The 16,771-nt window shown below is 49.1% G+C and overlaps 2 protein-coding genes across 9 annotated transcripts in view; both read left to right on the top strand.

Moving 5' to 3' along the window:
- The first annotated feature begins 1,239 nt into the window (after window positions 1-1,239).
- On the top strand, window positions 1,240-8,434 carry QARS1 (glutaminyl-tRNA synthetase 1). The gene is made up of 24 exons (XM_025885298.2): window positions 1,240-1,657; window positions 1,806-1,953; window positions 2,520-2,629; window positions 2,786-2,861; window positions 3,075-3,139; window positions 3,715-3,768; window positions 3,895-3,955; window positions 4,262-4,333; window positions 4,449-4,534; window positions 4,709-4,795; window positions 5,219-5,318; window positions 5,439-5,517; window positions 5,599-5,707; window positions 5,800-5,930; window positions 6,038-6,130; window positions 6,243-6,380; window positions 6,469-6,556; window positions 6,646-6,789; window positions 6,893-6,997; window positions 7,186-7,278; window positions 7,397-7,524; window positions 7,619-7,685; window positions 7,760-7,885; window positions 8,292-8,434. The coding sequence occupies exons 1-24, from the start codon at window positions 1,541-1,543 to the stop codon at window positions 8,340-8,342; spliced, it is 2,328 nt and encodes a 775-aa protein (XP_025741083.1). The 5' UTR covers window positions 1,240-1,540; the 3' UTR covers window positions 8,343-8,434.
- A 1,191-nt stretch (window positions 8,435-9,625) lies between these two features.
- The window catches only part of QRICH1 (glutamine rich 1), a 53,946-nt gene continuing 46,800 nt past the window's right edge, over window positions 9,626-16,771 (top strand). Inside the window, exons 1-4 of one of the 8 annotated variants that reach the window (XM_025884687.2) lie at window positions 9,626-9,786; window positions 11,239-11,298; window positions 11,403-11,497; window positions 13,508-13,727. The gene's annotated coding sequence lies outside the window, so the exon portion shown is untranslated. Of the gene's footprint in view, window positions 9,787-10,139; window positions 10,516-11,238; window positions 11,299-11,402; window positions 11,498-13,503; window positions 13,728-16,771 lie in introns of those variants that run through there. The other 7 variants (XM_073901177.1, XM_025884689.2, XM_073901178.1 and 4 more) reach the window with 7 other exon arrangements.

Below are 16,771 nucleotides of genomic sequence, written 5' to 3'. Positions count from 1 at the left end.
TGTAATAAATCCTTTGGTGGCATCAAGTACAGAGGGGACAGTGGATGTGGCAGGCACTGTGCTCATCATAGGCACCTTTGTTGTGGGCTAGGTACCTGCAGCTGTGGACTCAGCAAAGGGGTGGGTGGTATGGCTAAGACTCTCCTTTGTGGTGCCTGTATATGGCACCACTGCACTCAATGCCTGCACCTTGCCTTGCCTGGGCTGGACATCAGGCTGGAGTCTTGGGAGCCAAGACACAGAACTGGACTTAGATATTGATGCAGTGTGTGGCCCTGGGCAGAACCTGGATGTGGTCATCATGTGGGACCCAGATGTAGGCCCAGAAATGGAACTTGGTCATTAGTGGGATATGGCCACAAAGCAGGACACAGAATATGGATAGATTGCGGTCAGTATCCTGCCCCATTCTTGAAGGTCCTCAAGTTATTAGTGATACCAAGGCCTCAAAGAGCCTGAGTTCCAATCCCAAATTTGGGTATCTTCTCACCATCCCAGCAGCTCCAGTTCCACAAAGAAAATAGTTCTCTTTTAGCCTGATTCTCAGCAGGTCCTTGAAGTCCAGTGAGAGGCTGTGGGGAGATTCCAAGCACAACAGGTCTCATCATGAAGATCGTATCTCCTCTGCCCCACCCTATCCCAACTTCAATAAAATATCTTGTCAAACACTTGCAGATGGATTTCAAGGTCTAATTTGCTTGCAGTTTTTGTGACATTTGCGTGCTTTGGCAAGGGAGGGTAAGTATGTCAGAAAATTGTATATTTTAAAGAATTTATTTATTTGAGACAGAGACAGCGAAAGAGGGAACACAAGCAGGGGGAGTGGGAAAGGGAGAAGCAGGCTTCCCGCCGAGCAGGGAGCCCGATGCGGGGCTCGATCCCAGGACCGTGGGATCATGACCTGAGCTGAAGGAAGTCGCTTAACCAACTGAGCCACCCCGGCGCCCCTGTCAGAGGATTTTAAATCAAATCATTATAGAGAACACCTTCGAGGTCCCTCTGTCTCCTAACCAGGTGTTGTCTAGGTGGGCGCCTGAAAAGTGCCGGACTTAGGGAGCCCCTCTATCTGCCATTCGCACATTATCTGTGCTGGAGTCTTGACCGGTTTCCCGGGGTTCGTTGTTTTTTGTTTGTTTCCCCCCCCAACTGTTTCCATGACAACACCAAAGCTGTGACGTCAGAAATGTGATAGGAACTCGCAGTTGCACAGAAATGGGATAGTCCCAGGGTTTCCTGCTTCTGTGCAGGACACCTTCCCTCCAGGTCCGCGGCAAATCTCCCCTAAAGTCCTGCCGTCCCCTACCACTTCACTCCTTCAAGTGACCCTCAGCACGAAGACGGAAGTGAAGCGCCCGGAAAAAGCGGTTTGGGCGGCCTCTGTCTTTTAAATGGCGCCGACGAGCCTGGATAGCCCGCCCCCTCTTTCCAGGAAGGCTACCATTGGCTCTCCCTGGCGGCTTCATTCTCCTATTGGTCAGTGGGCTAATGCCAACGTGCAGATTGGCTCCAAAGTTTTCTTTCGGTTTCCGGTGTCCCAGCAATGGCGGCTCTGGACTCGCTGTCGCTCTTCACCGGCCTTGGTCTGAGCGAGCATAAGGCCCGGGAGACCCTCAAGAACACGGCTCTGAGCGCGCAGCTGCGCGAGGCGGCGACCCAGGTGGGAGTCCCTCTGCCCTTGGCCCTGGCTGCCGACTGTGCTCCAGTGCCGGACCGGGTCCCAATTCCGACCCCGACCTACCAACCTTGTCTAGCTCATGTTTTTCTTACTGGGCGTGGGGCTTCTCTCCTGACCCCTTGGACCCCAGGCGCAGCAGACTCTGGGCTCCACCATCGACAAAGCTACCGGGACCCTGCTATATGGCTTGGCATCCCGACTCAGGGATCCCCGGCGTCTTTCTTTCCTTGTGAGCTACGTAGCCAATAAGAAGATCCACACCGAGCTCCAGCTGAGCGGTGAGACCCCTGCCTGCCCTGCCACTTCCACCTCCCAACTCCTCCCTTCAGCAAATACCCCTGTCTGCCCTTTCTGCCAAGTCCCCCAGTGTCTGTCTATACGCTCCCACTGCACTCCTCTCTAAACCGAGGCCGTGGCAATGAAGAGTGGAGAGGGTCACCCCTGGTGAGACTGACTGGGGAACTGTGTAGATCTGAGGGAGAGCCTCGCTCAGAATACTATTCTTTAAGGGCGCTTGGGTGGCTCAGTTGGTTAAGCGACTGCCTTCGGCTCAGGTCATGATCCTGGAGTCCTGGGATCGAGTCCTGCACCCGGCTCCCTGCTCAGCGGGGAGTCTACTTCTCCCTCTGACCCTACCCCTTCTCGTGCTCTCTCTTTCTCATTCTCTCTCTTAAATAAATATTAAAAAAAAAAAAAAGCACTATTCTTTCAGAGCTTTTCTAGGATGGTGCAAGGCTTAACCTCTGAGGAAGCCACCTTGTGATTATTGGGGTTTCATGGGGCTAGGGCCTTGTGTAACTACTTCTTGGAGCTGAGATGCCACTCATTGGTTCTCCTTTCTCAGCTGCCCTTGAGTATGTGCGAAGTCATCCCTTGGACCCCATCAACACTGAGGACTTTGAGCAGGAATGTGGTGTGGGTGTCATGGTGACCCCAGAGCAGATTGAAGAGGCTGTGAGTCTTTCCTTAGGCATTGGGTACCTCCTTAGTACTGACCCTGGAAAGGAGTGGCTCAGCTTCTCCACCCAGGAAGAGCCAGGGTGAGAGTGTGGGCCCCTAGAGCATTTCTGAAGGACACCTTTCTGAACCACATGGTTTGTCTTTCTGCAGGTGGAGGCCACCATAAATCGTCACCGGCCCCAGCTCCTGGAGGAGCGTTATCGTTTCAACATGGGACTGCTGATGGGTGAGCAGGGCCTGGGGCAGGGGACTATGTTGTTCTCTATGGTCATACCTTCTTTTCTGGGCATAAGTGAGAGGGAGGAATAGGAGCATTTTAAAAGTGGTCCAGCTGGGCCCAGGCTCTGGTTCTTGAGGTCAGCCAGGACTTTTTCTTGTGAAAGAGAGTAGGAAGTGTCCTTCTTGGCCTTTCTGCAGCTCCTTGTGCCCATGTTTCTAGGAGAGGCTCGAGCTGTGCTCAAGTGGGCAGATGGCAGAACGATCAAGCACGAAGTGGACATGCAGGTGGGCAACTCCTTGAGCTGAAGCAGGCAAAGACCCTGCCATGGACAGTGCCTAGAGTCCACTGAGGGATACATGGGGGTGGGAGGGGAACAGTCCCTGTCCCTATTCTTATGGTGGATAGTATAGCCTAGTGTGGAGGAGCAGCACCTTGGTGGGCAGTAAAAGACTTGGGCCTCTGGATTGTGCCTATTTTCGGGTGAGTTGCTGTCCTCTGAACCTCAGTTTTCTTATCCTGTAAATAGAGGTGATATGGCTGTTATCTCAGATGGTGGTTGAGAATCACAAAAGGCTGATGGCTGAGGTAGTTTGTTGTCTTGATGCTGAGCCCACAGTTCCTCTCTGTAAATGGCAGTTTTTGTTACCTGTTTTGTCACCAGCTTTTGGACTCTCGGGGGGAAAGAGCATTTGAGGCCAGCAGAACCATGTGAGGAGCAGAAATGGGATGGGCTAGGTAGGTTCTTCAAGGCAGTGTTGGTAGGCAGGCCAGGAAGCCCTTATGTGGGTAGGTGGGGTCAGTCAGGGGCTCCTTGAAACAGAACACTCCTGTTTCAGCCCTGATTCTGGTTTCTGCTCAGGTTCTTCACCTTCTGGGTCCCAAGACAGAGACTGATCTGGAGAAGAAACCCAAGGTGGGGCTGAGTATGGTCCTGGGTCCCTGGGGATGAGGTGGGGTAGGGTGAGACTTCAGGCTGGGGAAGGGAGTATCTGACCCCAGTGATCCTGAGACCCTGACCCAACTTCTGGGCTTCTCTCAGGTGTCAAAAGCTCGGCCAGAAGAAAAAGACCGGAGGACAGCAAAGGACTTGATGGAGAATGGTGAGAGGTTTGAGGTCCCTGTCACATTCAGCTCCCTGACTTCTAGGCTTTCCTCCTGATGGGTTCTTATAGCCTCAGGCCATTAGCTTATTCATCACCCTGCCTTCCACTGCCAGGCGCTAACATGAGGAAACTGAGAAGTCTGGCTCTGTATCTCTTGTCTCTGGGGTTGGGGAAAGAGGGACCTGCCTGGTTCTCTTCTGGTTGCGGGATTTAGGAAGTACCGAGAGGTACTTCCCTGAGCTGGATGGGGTAGTTGTATTCAGAGGATCAGAGGGTAAGTTTTCTTTGCTCTATTCTTCACAGGTGAGGCTGCTGATCAGGGCCTGTCTTTGATGGAGCAGCTCCGAGGGGAGGCACTTAAGTTCCACAGACCTGGTGAGCTGGCAGATCAAAATCCTGGGGAGGGTGCGATCTTGATAGCAACTCTTATAGCCAGGGTAGGGAGCCGTGGGTTGCAGCCCAGTCCTCAAGCTTGTTCTGGCCCTGGCAGGTGAGAACTATAAGACCCCAGGCTATGTGACCACTCCACACACCATGGACCTACTGAAGCAGCACCTGGAGATCACTGGAGGACAGGTGTGTGGAAGTACTGTTGGGCAAGTTAGTGCCGTCACTTGCCAAGGGACCTGGGCTGCCTTTATACTGCTCCATCGAACCTATCACCGTGGCCTCCCTGGGAAGGGGCATCTGTTCCTTGAGGGTAATCTCAGTTCTGGCATAATTCCTCTGTTCCCATTTCCCTTATCTCAGGTGCGGACCCGGTTCCCACCGGAACCCAATGGAATCCTGCACATAGGACATGCCAAAGCCATCAATTTCAACTTTGGCTATGCCAAGGTGAGTGTGTGGGGATCTGGCAGTCAGGGTGACCACTTGCTGCTCCCAAGACTGGATACCAGAAAGGTGTCCCTGCCTTTCCTTCTGCTCCTATAATGTGCCCAGAGCAGACAGAAGCCATGGAAGGGAATCACATATGTGATACGAGGCCAGGAGTCCATTGGGCTCATGGGAAAAAAGCTGTAGGTGAGGCAGTGAGTTCAACTTTGGTGAAGTGCCCAGTGCAACTCCTCAGGCTTAGAAAGAGGATGTCTGGAGTTGGTGTAGGAGGCTTTGTTTAAGGCATTCAGATATAAGAAAGTGAGTAAAACTCCTGAAGGCATTTTCAGTTCTGACATGGGAGAGCTCTGAGAATGTCCCAGTTTGATGAGTTGGACTCTGGAAGCTGATGATGTGAGAGCTCACAGATTCTATGATTCCTAGGCCAACAATGGGATCTGTTTTCTGCGCTTTGATGACACCAACCCTGAGAAGGAGGAAGCAAAGTTCTTCACTGCCATCTGCGACATGGTGTCTTGGCTGGGTATGGGCTGGGCAAGGGCTGGGAAGAAAGACCTGGTGGTCAGTGGGCCTCTCCTTGGGCTATGGCTTGCCATTGGGTGTCCCTGGCTAGTTGCTCATACCGTGCCTTTTTCTGCCCCAGGTTACACTCCTTACAAGGTTACATATGCCTCTGACTATTTTGACCAGCTGTATGTCTGGGCCGTGGAGCTCATCCATAGGTGAGGCTGGGGCTGTCATGTAGAGCCAGGCAAGCTGCCCAGGACATAGCCATCCTGGGCACTCATACCTCTTCCCCATAGGGGCCAGGCCTATGTGTGCCACCAGCGAGGAGAGGAGCTCAAAGGCCATAACTCGTTGCCCTCACCCTGGAGAGACCGTCCCATAGAGGAGTCACTGCTGCTCTTTGAGGTGGGGTTCTGGAGGGGCAGTTGGGTCTGGGTGGGTGCTGAGGAGGAGGTGCCCCTGTGCTGAGAGGCATTCTGAGCCCTTGCTCCTGTCAGGCAATGCGCAAGGGCAAGTTTGCGGAGGGTGAGGCCACGCTGCGCATGAAGTTGGTGATGGAGGATGGCAAGATGGACCCTGTGGCCTATCGAGTCAAGTATACACCACACCATCGCACGGGTGACACCTGGTGGGTGTGAGCATGGGGTGGGGCTGTGGATTTGTAGAGTGGGGTGGTGGGCCATGGGTATGGCACAGTGGGGCTGGATGGTGGGGCCTATTGTCTGTGCTCTGCAGGTGCATCTATCCAACCTATGACTACACACACTGCCTCTGTGACTCCATCGAGCACATCACCCACTCACTCTGCACCAAGGAATTCCAGGCCCGGTGAGGGAGCTGGGCCCATGGGGTGGGTAGGGCCAGTGGGATTCCAGCAGCCCTTCCTATGGTCTCTCTCTGGTCTGAGGTGGCCAGACCTGACTCTACTCTCCTACCTCAGACGCTCTTCCTACTTCTGGCTGTGCAATGCACTGGATGTCTATTGCCCTGTTCAGTGGGAGTACGGCCGTCTCAACCTTCACTATGCTGTTGTGTCTAAGAGGAAGATTCTCCAGCTTGTGGCAGCTTGTGCTGTGCGGTAGGCATGATTGTTTGCCTCACTGAAGGTTGGAAGTAACTAGTGGCATATACTGCCAAAGGCCTTCTTACCACCTCCTTGCCCACAGGGACTGGGACGACCCACGGCTCTTCACACTCACAGCCTTACGACGGCGGGGCTTTCCGCCTGAGGCCATCAACAACTTTTGTGCTCGGGTATAGCCCAGTGGGCTGTGTGGGCAGGTGGGGGCCGAGCAGAGCAGTTTGTGGCTGTGGCTGTGAGTGATGCTGATCTTTCCTGCTAGGTGGGGGTGACAGTGGCACAGACCACGATGGAACCCCATCTGTTAGAAGCCTGTGTGCGTGATGTGCTGAATGATACAGCCCCACGGGCTATGGCTGTGCTGGAGCCATTACAGGTCATCATCACCAACTTTCCTGCTACCAAGGTAGGTGTGCCTCTATGTGTGTGTGTTGGGGGGTGGTGCACCTGGGTCTGGGCATGGGGGTCCCAGTACCTAGTGTGACTCAGCCACCTATCTCCTGCTGTAGTCCTTAGACGTCCAGGTTCCCAACTTCCCAGCTGATGAGACCAAGGGCTTCCATCACGTTCCCTTTGGACCCATGGTCTTCATTGAAAGGACTGATTTCAAAGAAGTAAGTGGGGGGTGTGAAGGGTCCTGTTTGCTGCTGAGCCCTGTCCTGAGATCTCTTCATCTCTCCTGTCAGTTCACCTCCTTCCTACTTCAGGTGAACCAGCCCCTGCCAGAAATGGGGGGCGGTGGGGGGCTTCTGCCTTTTTGACCTGTGCAGTCTCTTGTGTCCACACCACTTCCTACCTCTAGGAGCCAGAGCCGGGCTATAAGCGCCTGGCATGGGGCCAGCCTGTGGGCCTGAGGCATACAGGCTACGTCATCGAGCTGCAGAATGTTTTCAAGGTGAGCGCGAGCTGCAGCCTTCCTACCTCAGTGCCTGCTGCGGAGAGGATCTGGGTGCGTGCAGCCTCCAGTTCTAGTAGTGGTCCCTGGGTCTAATTGTAGGCCGCTTGACTTCCAGGGCCCCACTGGCTGTGTAGAGAGCCTGGAAGTGACCTGTAGACAGGCGGATGCTGGAGAAAAGCCCAAGGCCTTTATTCACTGGGTGTCACAGCCTCTGACCTGTGAGATTCGCCTTTATGAGAGACTGTGAGTGAACAGAGCTGGGGTGCAGGCAGATACAAGATGGGCATTGCCTGCTGTGGCTACCCAGCTGGAGTCTTAACCTTCCTTCTGGCTGCAGATTTCAGCACAAGAACCCTGAGGATCCTGCTGAGGTGCCTGGTGGATTCTTAAGTGACGTGAACCCGGTAGGCTCGTGGGGTATAAAGTGAGGGTGGTGGGTCTCTCTGGCTGGATGGCCACCTGAATTCCCTGCCCACAGGCATCGCTACAAGTGGTGGAGGCAGCGTTAGTGGACTGCTCTGTGGCCCTGGCAAAGCCCTTTGACAAGTTCCAGTTTGAGCGGCTTGGCTACTTCTCTGTGGATCCAGACAGCTGCCAGGGACAGGTGCTTGAATTTACCTGCCTGCCCTTTGCACAACAGTGACAGTGGTGGATGCCATTTACTGTGCCAAGTGCTCTGCCAACATTCCCTTAGTTAATCCTTACCACCTGAGATGGGATTCATGTTTTACTGATGAGGAAACAGGTTCAGAGGTCCATGCACAAAATTTTGTATGGACCCTGCCTTTCTTATGCCTCAAGGTGTAGGGGTCAGGCATGGTGGTTGTTACAATCCTTATAAAATGGAGGCCCAGAGCCATCCAGTCCTCTACCCAAAGTCATAGTTATTGAGAACCCGAGTGTCCTGACCCTCAGCTCCTCTGGGATGAGGTGAGGGTAGGGTCTGGTGAGGTCTGGGCCTCCTAGCCTGGTTCTGGCTTGGTCGTCATTCTTCCCCATCTGCCATCCAGCTTGTCTTCAACCGGACTGTCACACTGAAGGAGGACCCAGGAAAGGTGTGAGCTGTAAGGAAGCCCCGTGGAACTACCTCATGCTTCTGGAGGCTAGGGGTACCCAGACTCCATATCAATAAAGAACAGCTAAATCCCCTGGAGTCTGTGTGTTATCTGTCTGCACTTCCAGCTCCTGAGGACCTTAGAGACTTGCTGGGGTAGGAGGAGGTGCACTGCACACAGAACAGTACTGACATCTTTGAAACCACTGGTGCACTTCTTAGTGCTCTAGCGCAGGGACCTGGGCCTGATTCGAAATCCTCTGTACCTGGTCTGGGGGGGCTGGCAGGCTCTGGGTGCTGGTCCACTGTTAGCAACCTTGTGCTAGAGGGATCTGGAGGGTTTGTGTTTGCCTGTGTGCCTAGGTAGATGAAAACAGACCTGGTTCTCAGTCCAATCATTCAGCAAATAATTATCAAGTGCCTACCCCGTACCAGGCACAATGAGAAGAGGAAGACTTGTGTGGTGGCCTAAGTTGACCGTCTAGTTGGGCAGACAGAGGGTGACCAGGCACTGTGCAAGAGAGGTCTCCCTGGGGCCTGTGCAAGGCGGGAGGAAGTTCCTGACGAATCCTGTGCCTCAGACTACTCTCAGGAGGTGACTCCTTAGGGAACCCCTAAGGACCAAGGCGATGTTTGCCAGGGCAGGAGGAAAAAGTGCAAAGGCCCTGATGCCCTTTAAAAAAAAAGTCTATAGCCAACTGGTTGCCCTCTGGGGCAGTGTGGGCTACTCGCGTGTGCCTGCAGCTTTAACACCCTCCACATTTTCCCTGTATACAAACACCAGGCTACTAGAGGCCCGCTTTAAGGTGGACTGGGTTGCGGAAGGCTGCATTAGGACGACGGCGGATTGAGGAGGGGGTTCCCAAATGTTAAGGACTCCTGCACCAGAGGGACTCCGGGCTTCCCAGGTGGGACGATGGTATGGGGGCGCAGAGCCTAGGTCAGGGGCTGTGGGGGCTACCTTAAGCAAGAGACGGGGCCCCGCCCCACGTGGGGCTACGCGACTGAAGGAGGCCCAGGCACGCTGCAGAAGGGTCCAGAGAGCAAGCTTGGAGCCCCAACCCGCCCAGGCTCCAACTCGAAAGGCCGAACTCCGGCCCTGACTCCGCCCAGCATGGAGGGGCGTCCGAAGGCGGGGCGCTCCGCCCTACACCCCTGGCTCTACTCGCCGTTTCTGCAGCCGGAGGCCCGGCCTCTCGTCTGGGCAGAAGCGTTCCCTTTAAGGTTGGCCAGGAGGCAGTCTCAATTCTCGCGGGATCCGACGCTTCGGTTATCGCGAGAGGAGCATTCGGCACCCATTGGCTGTGAGGGTTGAATGTAAGATGGCGCCCAGGGAGCTGTGAGGGGAAAATCCTGTCGGTCTTGGAGCGGCGACGGCGGAACCGGGGCCCCGAGCGGTGCGGCGGGGCCGGCGGGTAGAGCGGCGGCGGCGGCGACAACGACGTCGCCGGGTGAGGGCTGCAGTGGGGACAGGGATGCGGCGAACCTGCGGGCCTGAGACAGCGGGCCCACCCCACACAACGGCGGGCGGGGGCGGGCGGGCGGGCCGCTGCCGCTGGGCCCAGGAGACCTCGGGGCGGCTCCGGAGCGGAGAATGTCCCTGGGCTCGCGCGCCCCCGCCCCTTGTGGGGTGGGGAGAGGCAGGTCGGGGACTCGGGTGGGCGCGGCGCGCGAACGCGCCCTGGTGCTCGCGCACGGCCGGGCCTGTTTATACGCGGGCGCGCGCGCGCTGTGCGGCCCTTGGGGCGCGCGTGGCCGCCGACGTGCGCGTTCCCGGTTAGGATATCTCCGCTCCTGGTGCTGCGGCTCTTGGGCAAGAGCGGCTTTTTGTGGCGCGCGCCCGCCCGCGACCCCCGGCTTCGGGGCGCGCGCCCTGCTGTTGGGTGGCGGCGCCGCCGCCGCGAGGACGCGCAGGACACCTCTGCTGCGTGGAGCGGCGGCGAGCTGGCGGGCGGCTCGCCGTGTGAGGAAGGTTGTGGGTTGGGCCCTTCCTGCTCTGGTGACGTCCCCGGACCGTCGTGGCCTAGGCCTGGGGAGAAACCAACCGGCTTTGCCGTCTGACTGGAGGCTCCGCTCTTCTGCGAGGCGGGCGAGATTGCTCGTTCTTCTCGAAGAATGCAGTGACCTGAGGCCAATGTGCGGGGAGGGTGCTGCCCTGTTTCTGAAACTGAGCCCTGTAGGTCTGTGAGGGCAGCGAGCCCCCTCGAGTTTCCTCACCTTGTTCTGGTGCTTTGTGCTGGAGAGGGAAGGTTAATCCTGGAAGGCTCTTCAGCGGTACCTGCTTTCTTGTCATTGTAAAGTAATTCTTGCATAAGCGCAATTCCTACACGTCACCTCTGTGCGCTCCGGAAGGGGATCCTCTTCTGTGGTCGTGAAACTACCCGAGCTTTAAAATTCCACTTCAAATCCTTAAATGCAGCCTTTTCTTCTGGGCGGGTGGGAGGGGCTTATTTGTATTCTGTTAGACTAAGGAAGACCCGCTATCGATCAGCCAAAAAGTTGCCGAGAACAAAATTAAACAACCTGAGAAATCTGTGCTTTGCCTTCTTTTATAATTACAAAATTCCCCAACAGAAATTTCTAAAATCTGTTCATATATCACTGCAGAAGTCACTTTTGATGTAGAATTTCAATTCTTTTCAGATTTTTTGTTGTTCTGGTACTAGGGGAGTTCTAGGTTTGTCCTAGAGAAATATGCACTTCTTTTTTCAAAGACAAGACATCAGACTGTTTTACAGTCTTGCTTAATTAACTTGAAGGAAAAAGCTAAGAGGAAGTAAAATTAGCAACCACATTTAATAATGATGGGGGTAGTTCTTTTAATATACTGTATTTTAACAACAAAGTTAAAATTTAAAAAGAGGCTTAGGATGGAAAGGACTTCTTTGTTCTATCTTCTTCAGAATGTTACAAGTCTTAAGAACTCAGGACAAGCAGCAGAAATACATGCAACATGGTGACTGGTGAGTTAAAATCATTCATATGCTGGAAATATGTGTGCAGTCTTTTTCCTCGTAGTATTGAAACATTACAAATCCTGCCAATCATTCTGGGTGCTGTCTGACAGAAACTACTAAGTGCTGGGAAATTGAAGATGTGGGAGAACTGCATCTTTGAATCCAGCCACAGTTTGCTGCTTGAACACTTTTCTTCTCTTGAAATGTAAGTCAATGCAACTTTCAGGTTTTAGCATTAGGACACATCAGCTTTTCTAAGGTCCTTAAATGGTTCAAAGAAAAGCAGTAAAGTTTGAGATAGGCTTAACATTTTAATATACTTTTAGGCCTGCTTATTCTGGGGTATCTTTGTTTGCAACTCTTAAGTTTGAGATCTGCCTTTTAAATTGGTGTTTGTAGATAATATTTTTTGTAAGCTCATTAACTTAGATTTATCTACTAGAAGGTGTCCTACTTCCAGCCCTCTGCGATGAATAATTTGTGTACCTTTTCATGAACCTTTGCTGTCCACATTCCCTTTCCAGGTTACATTGTTGCCATTTCGCACAAAAGATCAAATAGGGTTTCAAATTTCTTACAAATTTGAATTGCTCCCAAAAGGTAACCAAAGTCAGGGGCTCTAGGTATGGCTGTCTTCCATTATGACAGCTTCAGAATCAGGGATCTCTTCCTTAAAGCTTGCATGCTGTCTTTTAATTTAATCAGTTGTGGTTTGTCCTCTATGTGTCATGCTTCTTGCTTGTCTACTTTTTAAATGGCCACTCTTTATCTGTAGTCTTATATTTCTCAGCCTCAGAATGAGGTGTTAATATGAACACTTGTTCTTTTCTGTTACTTTGTACTTAGTTGCCCTGCATTTTGTTGCAGATGTTTTAAGTCCTCTCCAGGCTAAATGCTCCATTTGTCACACTGGATTGTGATTTCTGACTTTGGCTGCATGAACAAATGATAGATTAACCTCTTGCTTTGCTGAAAAGGGGGAAGGAATGAACCTTTGGTGTCACACTTGAGGCTAGAGTGAAATTGTAGGTAGAGCTGGTTGGCTGTGTCAGAAAGCTTTTGTTTTTTCTTTTTTGAAATATCTATCTGTAAATTCAGGTGGATCTGTATAAAATGTAATGAAAACTTAATTGTAATGAAAAGTAAATGAACCACTGTGTAACTACCACCTCCTCAAGAAGTAGAACAGTGCTAGCTAGCATCATTGCACCCTTCATTGGTCCCTTCCTAGTCATAGCTTCTCAACCACTAGAGATAATTTTCATTCTGACCTCTGTGACAATCGTATTTTTCTTTTTACTTTATCACCTTCATATCCTTCAGCAACATAAGTTTTGTTTGCTTTTGAGTTTTATGTAAACGGAATCACGCTGTATTTTATGTTTTCCTTCTTTTAGCATTACTAAATTCATCCATGTTGTGTGCTACTGTAGTTCATTCATTCCAGTTTCTTTGTAGTATTCAGCTATGTGACTATATCACAATTTACTTATTTCTTCTATTTTTTTAAAGTATTTTTTTAAAGATTTTATTTATTCATGAGAATAAATATTCTCACACTATTCATGAGAGACAGGGAGATAGAGGCAGAGGGAGAAGCAGGCTCCCAAGGAGCAGGGAGACTGATGTGGGACTCGATCCCAGGACCCTGGGATCATGACCTGAGCCGAAGGCAGATGCTTAACCATCTGAGCCACCCAGGTGCCCCTTTTTCTTCTACTATTGATAGACATCTAGTTTCCTTCCGGTTTGGACTGTTATTAACAGTACTTCTATGAACATTCTTGTATAAGTACCTTTCTGTTTGTGTGTGTCATACACACTTAGGGATAGAATTCCTGGGTTATATGGAGGGAATATTGTCAGCTTTACTAGTTAATGCAAATGGTTGTGCCAATTTACAGCCCATCAATCTTTGGTGGGAATGTGAATTTAAGATCCTGGTTGAAAGTGTGTTGTCCAAAAATAGAACCATGGCAGAAATGCCCCTAAATCAAGAGATTCCTCTGGTAAAGGCATGGGGGTAGATGAATGGTCCAATAGGATAATACCTATCACAAACCCTATATTGGTTTAGTATCTTTTAAGAATAGAAGCGTATCTCCCAATTTCCTTCTTTGAAATGATTCTTTATGTTAATTAGGACAAATGTGACTGCAACTCCTTAAAATAGAAATTGATTTCTTTTTTAATGTGAATGTGTTCTTCAAGCCAGACTTACAAAGCTATGAGGAGCCATCTGCACATAGAGTAGATGTGAACCGTGAGAGGGGCCCAGTAGCATGACTGGGTAAACAGGAAGAGGCAGGGCTCTGAGGCAGCTCAGAGTTTCTTCTTTTAGTCCATCTCATATTCAAGACCCACCTTGTGGAACTGCATGGGGAACTGGGAAGAGGTATCAGAAATTTGAGGCGACCCAAGATAGGATGATTCTGGTGAGTACTTAAGTCTTCCTTTAGTACCTAAATAGAAAAAAGAAAGAAACTGGCAAAGAGACCTATGAAAAAAAATGTAATAGATTGTTCCTTTAGAATAACCTTTGTCCATCATACCTTCTTGTGTTCTAGCTATAAAATAATAAAAGTAATAATAACTTTAATACATTGAGGGCCTAAATCTATGTCAGACACTGTGCTAAGCTCCAGTAGAAGGTACAGGGGAGATACTAGTGATTAATAGGTGTATACAAGTGAAAATTTCCTAGGTCTGTTGGTGTGGGGTTTGTCTATTGTTTTGCAAAGCAGCTATGCTTAAAAGTATTCAGAAGCAAATGCTTGTTTACAGACTCCCCTACCCCAATGAACCCCAAAGTGTTTTCCTGGCTCTTTTTGACTCCCAGAAATTGGGAGTATTCAACTATCCCTTCAGCTTCATGTTTTTCTGAAGTATTTTAATTAATTAGTTTATTTACTGCTCCTCACCAAGTCTTTGACTTGGAGCTAATTAAGAATCTTGCTTCTTTGGGGTGGGTAGAGAGTTTCTCTATTTCTCCATTACCAAGGCTCACCCTTGTGTTTCTTGAGAGCAGCATCTTGAAGAAGTTAACAATCTTCATTATTACGCAAGCTCTGGTGCTTGATGATTTTGTCTTTAAGAGTTTCAGATTTTGAGGGAAAAATCATGCTATGATCAGCCAGAACTGTTTGTGTCTTTACTATTACTGTGGTATAATCACTGTGTAAAAAGATTAATTTTTAATTATCTTTTTGATTTAATACAAATTGTGGAAAATACAGGAGAGTATTAAACAGGAAGAAATTTAAGTCCTGTGATTCTACCACCAAGGCATAACTACTGTTGGCAGGTCTTTTTGCGTTTTTTTTCCTTAGGCGTATAAACAATACTGGGATATATAAATACAATTGTATTGGTTCCCTTTTCACACATAACTTATTTGTGTTGTTAAATTTAAAAATTTAAATTAACTTTGTGTTGAGGGGACAAGGAATCTTCCAGAGACTAACATTTCTCTCTCTCTTTTTTTTTTTGCTACTGTGTTAATGGAAAGATCTGTAGAACACTCAGTAAATGCTTAGGAATGGACTTTCTTTATATGAATTTGGTATATGATAACAGTGGCATTTCAAGTCAGTGGGCAAAGGAATTTCAATAATTCAATAAATGATACAGGGACGAGTTGTTTGCTCTTTGGAAAAAATAAAATTAGACTTGTACCTCGCATTATGCAAAATAAATTTTAAATGGATCAAAGCATTGTATTAAAAAATTACACTGTACGTTAAAAAAAATAGGTGATTCACGACCTGATTTTATGGTAGGGAGGGCTTTTTCTGAGCATAAAAACAAAGGAAGAAACCATGATCACCACTATTGAGAATTTGCTTAATTTTTCTGTGTGTTTTTTTTTTTTTTTTTTTAACTCACTGGTCTAAAATATTTAAATATTATTTCTGAAGCTTTCCCTCCACCCTCCACCCCTTCTAAACAGCACTTTTGTGTCAGGTCAAATGCTGACTTAGTGTATTTTCATTATTGGGATGTGTCAGTCTGGTGGATACTGCCAAGTGAGCAGGTTAAAAGGACAAGAAATGAAGCCATGTGTGTTTTAGTCTGTATAAATGGGCACATTGGAATGTTCTTTCAAATTGGCCTTTTCCATTAAATTTTTATGTTCTCCAGGGGCGCCTGGCTGGCTCAGTCAGTAGAGCATGCAACTCTTGATCTCTCGGTTGTGAGTTTGGCCCCACCTTGGGTGTAGAGATTACTTAAAAATAAAATCTTAAAAAAATTTTTTTAGGTTCTCCATTGAGTCCATTATTGGTTAATATTTTTAGCTTCCTCTGATTCATTGGTTCTCAAAGGATTCTTTGGACTTGTACAGGCAGAGTCAATGGAGAACCTCCTAGGGGCTTAGTGAAAGAAAAAAAGCAATGGGAATTGGGAAGCTGTGGTTTCTGCTTGAAGCTCCACTGACTACAGTGGGCTCTAAGCTTGGAGCACTGCAGAGGGTTTTTATACTTTGTAGCCTAAACTGTTTAAAATACAAAAGGTGTCTTTATCATAGGATGTTTCAGATATTTCGCAAAGAAGAATAGGAAGAATATATGTTGAGGAGCCTTTATCAACATTTTCTAAGTTTTATAGAATTTTCCTTCTTCAAACTGTTGGTGTTTTGTTTTGTTTTAATGAAATCTTAAAGAATGAACTTTGAGACTTCATAGCAGATACATTCCCAAGTTTTTATTCCATTCTTTCTTTTTAAAATTTAATTTAATTAATTTTTTGAGTAGGCTCCATGGGGCCCAACATGAGGTTCGAACTCACGACCCTGAGATCTTGACCTGAGCTGAGATCAAGAGTTGGACACTTAACTGACCGAGCCACCCAGGCACCCCTTATTCCATTCTTTCTGAGAGCTGAATATGCATCTTATTTGTCCTTTTTGGAATAAATTTATAGTTGGACTAGAGTTTCTTACAGTGATTTGTCTTTTTTTTTTTTTTTTTAAAGATTTTATTTATTTATTCATGAGAGACAGAGGGAGAGAGAGAGAGAAGCGGAGGGAGAAGCAGGCTCCCAAGGAGCAGGGAGCCCGATGCGGGACTCGATCCCGCCGAAGGCAGACGCTTAACCATCTGAGCCACCCAGGCGCCCATGTCTTCTTTTTTTTTTTTTTTTTAAGATTTTTTAATTTATTTTCTGACAGAGAGACAGCAAGAGAGGGAACACAAGCAGGGGGAGAGAGGGAGAGACAAGTAGGCTTCCTGCAGAGCAGGGAGCCCGATACGGGGCTTGATCCCAGGACCCTGGGATCATGACCTGAGCCGAAGGCCGACGCTTAACGACTGAGCCACCCAGGTGCCCCCTTATAGTGATTTATCTTAAGATCCTATTCTAGAAATACAGGTAGCATTTGTTTGGAGCAGAATGGTTTTTATCACTTTGGAACCTTGGTTAAAAAAAAAGATAATAATGTCCTGAGTTTAGTTTGGTATGAAATGCTGTATTCTAAAATGCT

This window comes from Callorhinus ursinus, unplaced genomic scaffold (assembly GCF_003265705.2).
Source record: "Callorhinus ursinus isolate GAN/ISIS: 27379988/994484 unplaced genomic scaffold, GSC_fseal_2.0 scaffold15, whole genome shotgun sequence".
Lineage (NCBI taxonomy): Eukaryota > Metazoa > Chordata > Mammalia > Carnivora > Otariidae > Callorhinus > Callorhinus ursinus.
The sequence above is the reverse complement of the archived record's forward strand: the minus strand, read 5'-3'. Positions and strand labels throughout refer to the sequence as shown.

Coding starts and splice junctions, on each gene's coding strand:
- QARS1 (XM_025885298.2), top strand. CDS start 1,541: ATGGCGGCTCTGGACTCGCTGTCGCTCTTCACCGGCCTTGGTCTGAGC. Junction 3,769..3,894: donor ATCTGGAGAAGAAACCCAAG/GTGGGGCTGAGT, acceptor GGCTTCTCTCAG/GTGTCAAAAGCTCGGCCAGA. Junction 4,796..5,218: donor TCAACTTTGGCTATGCCAAG/GTGAGTGTGTGG, acceptor TATGATTCCTAG/GCCAACAATGGGATCTGTTT.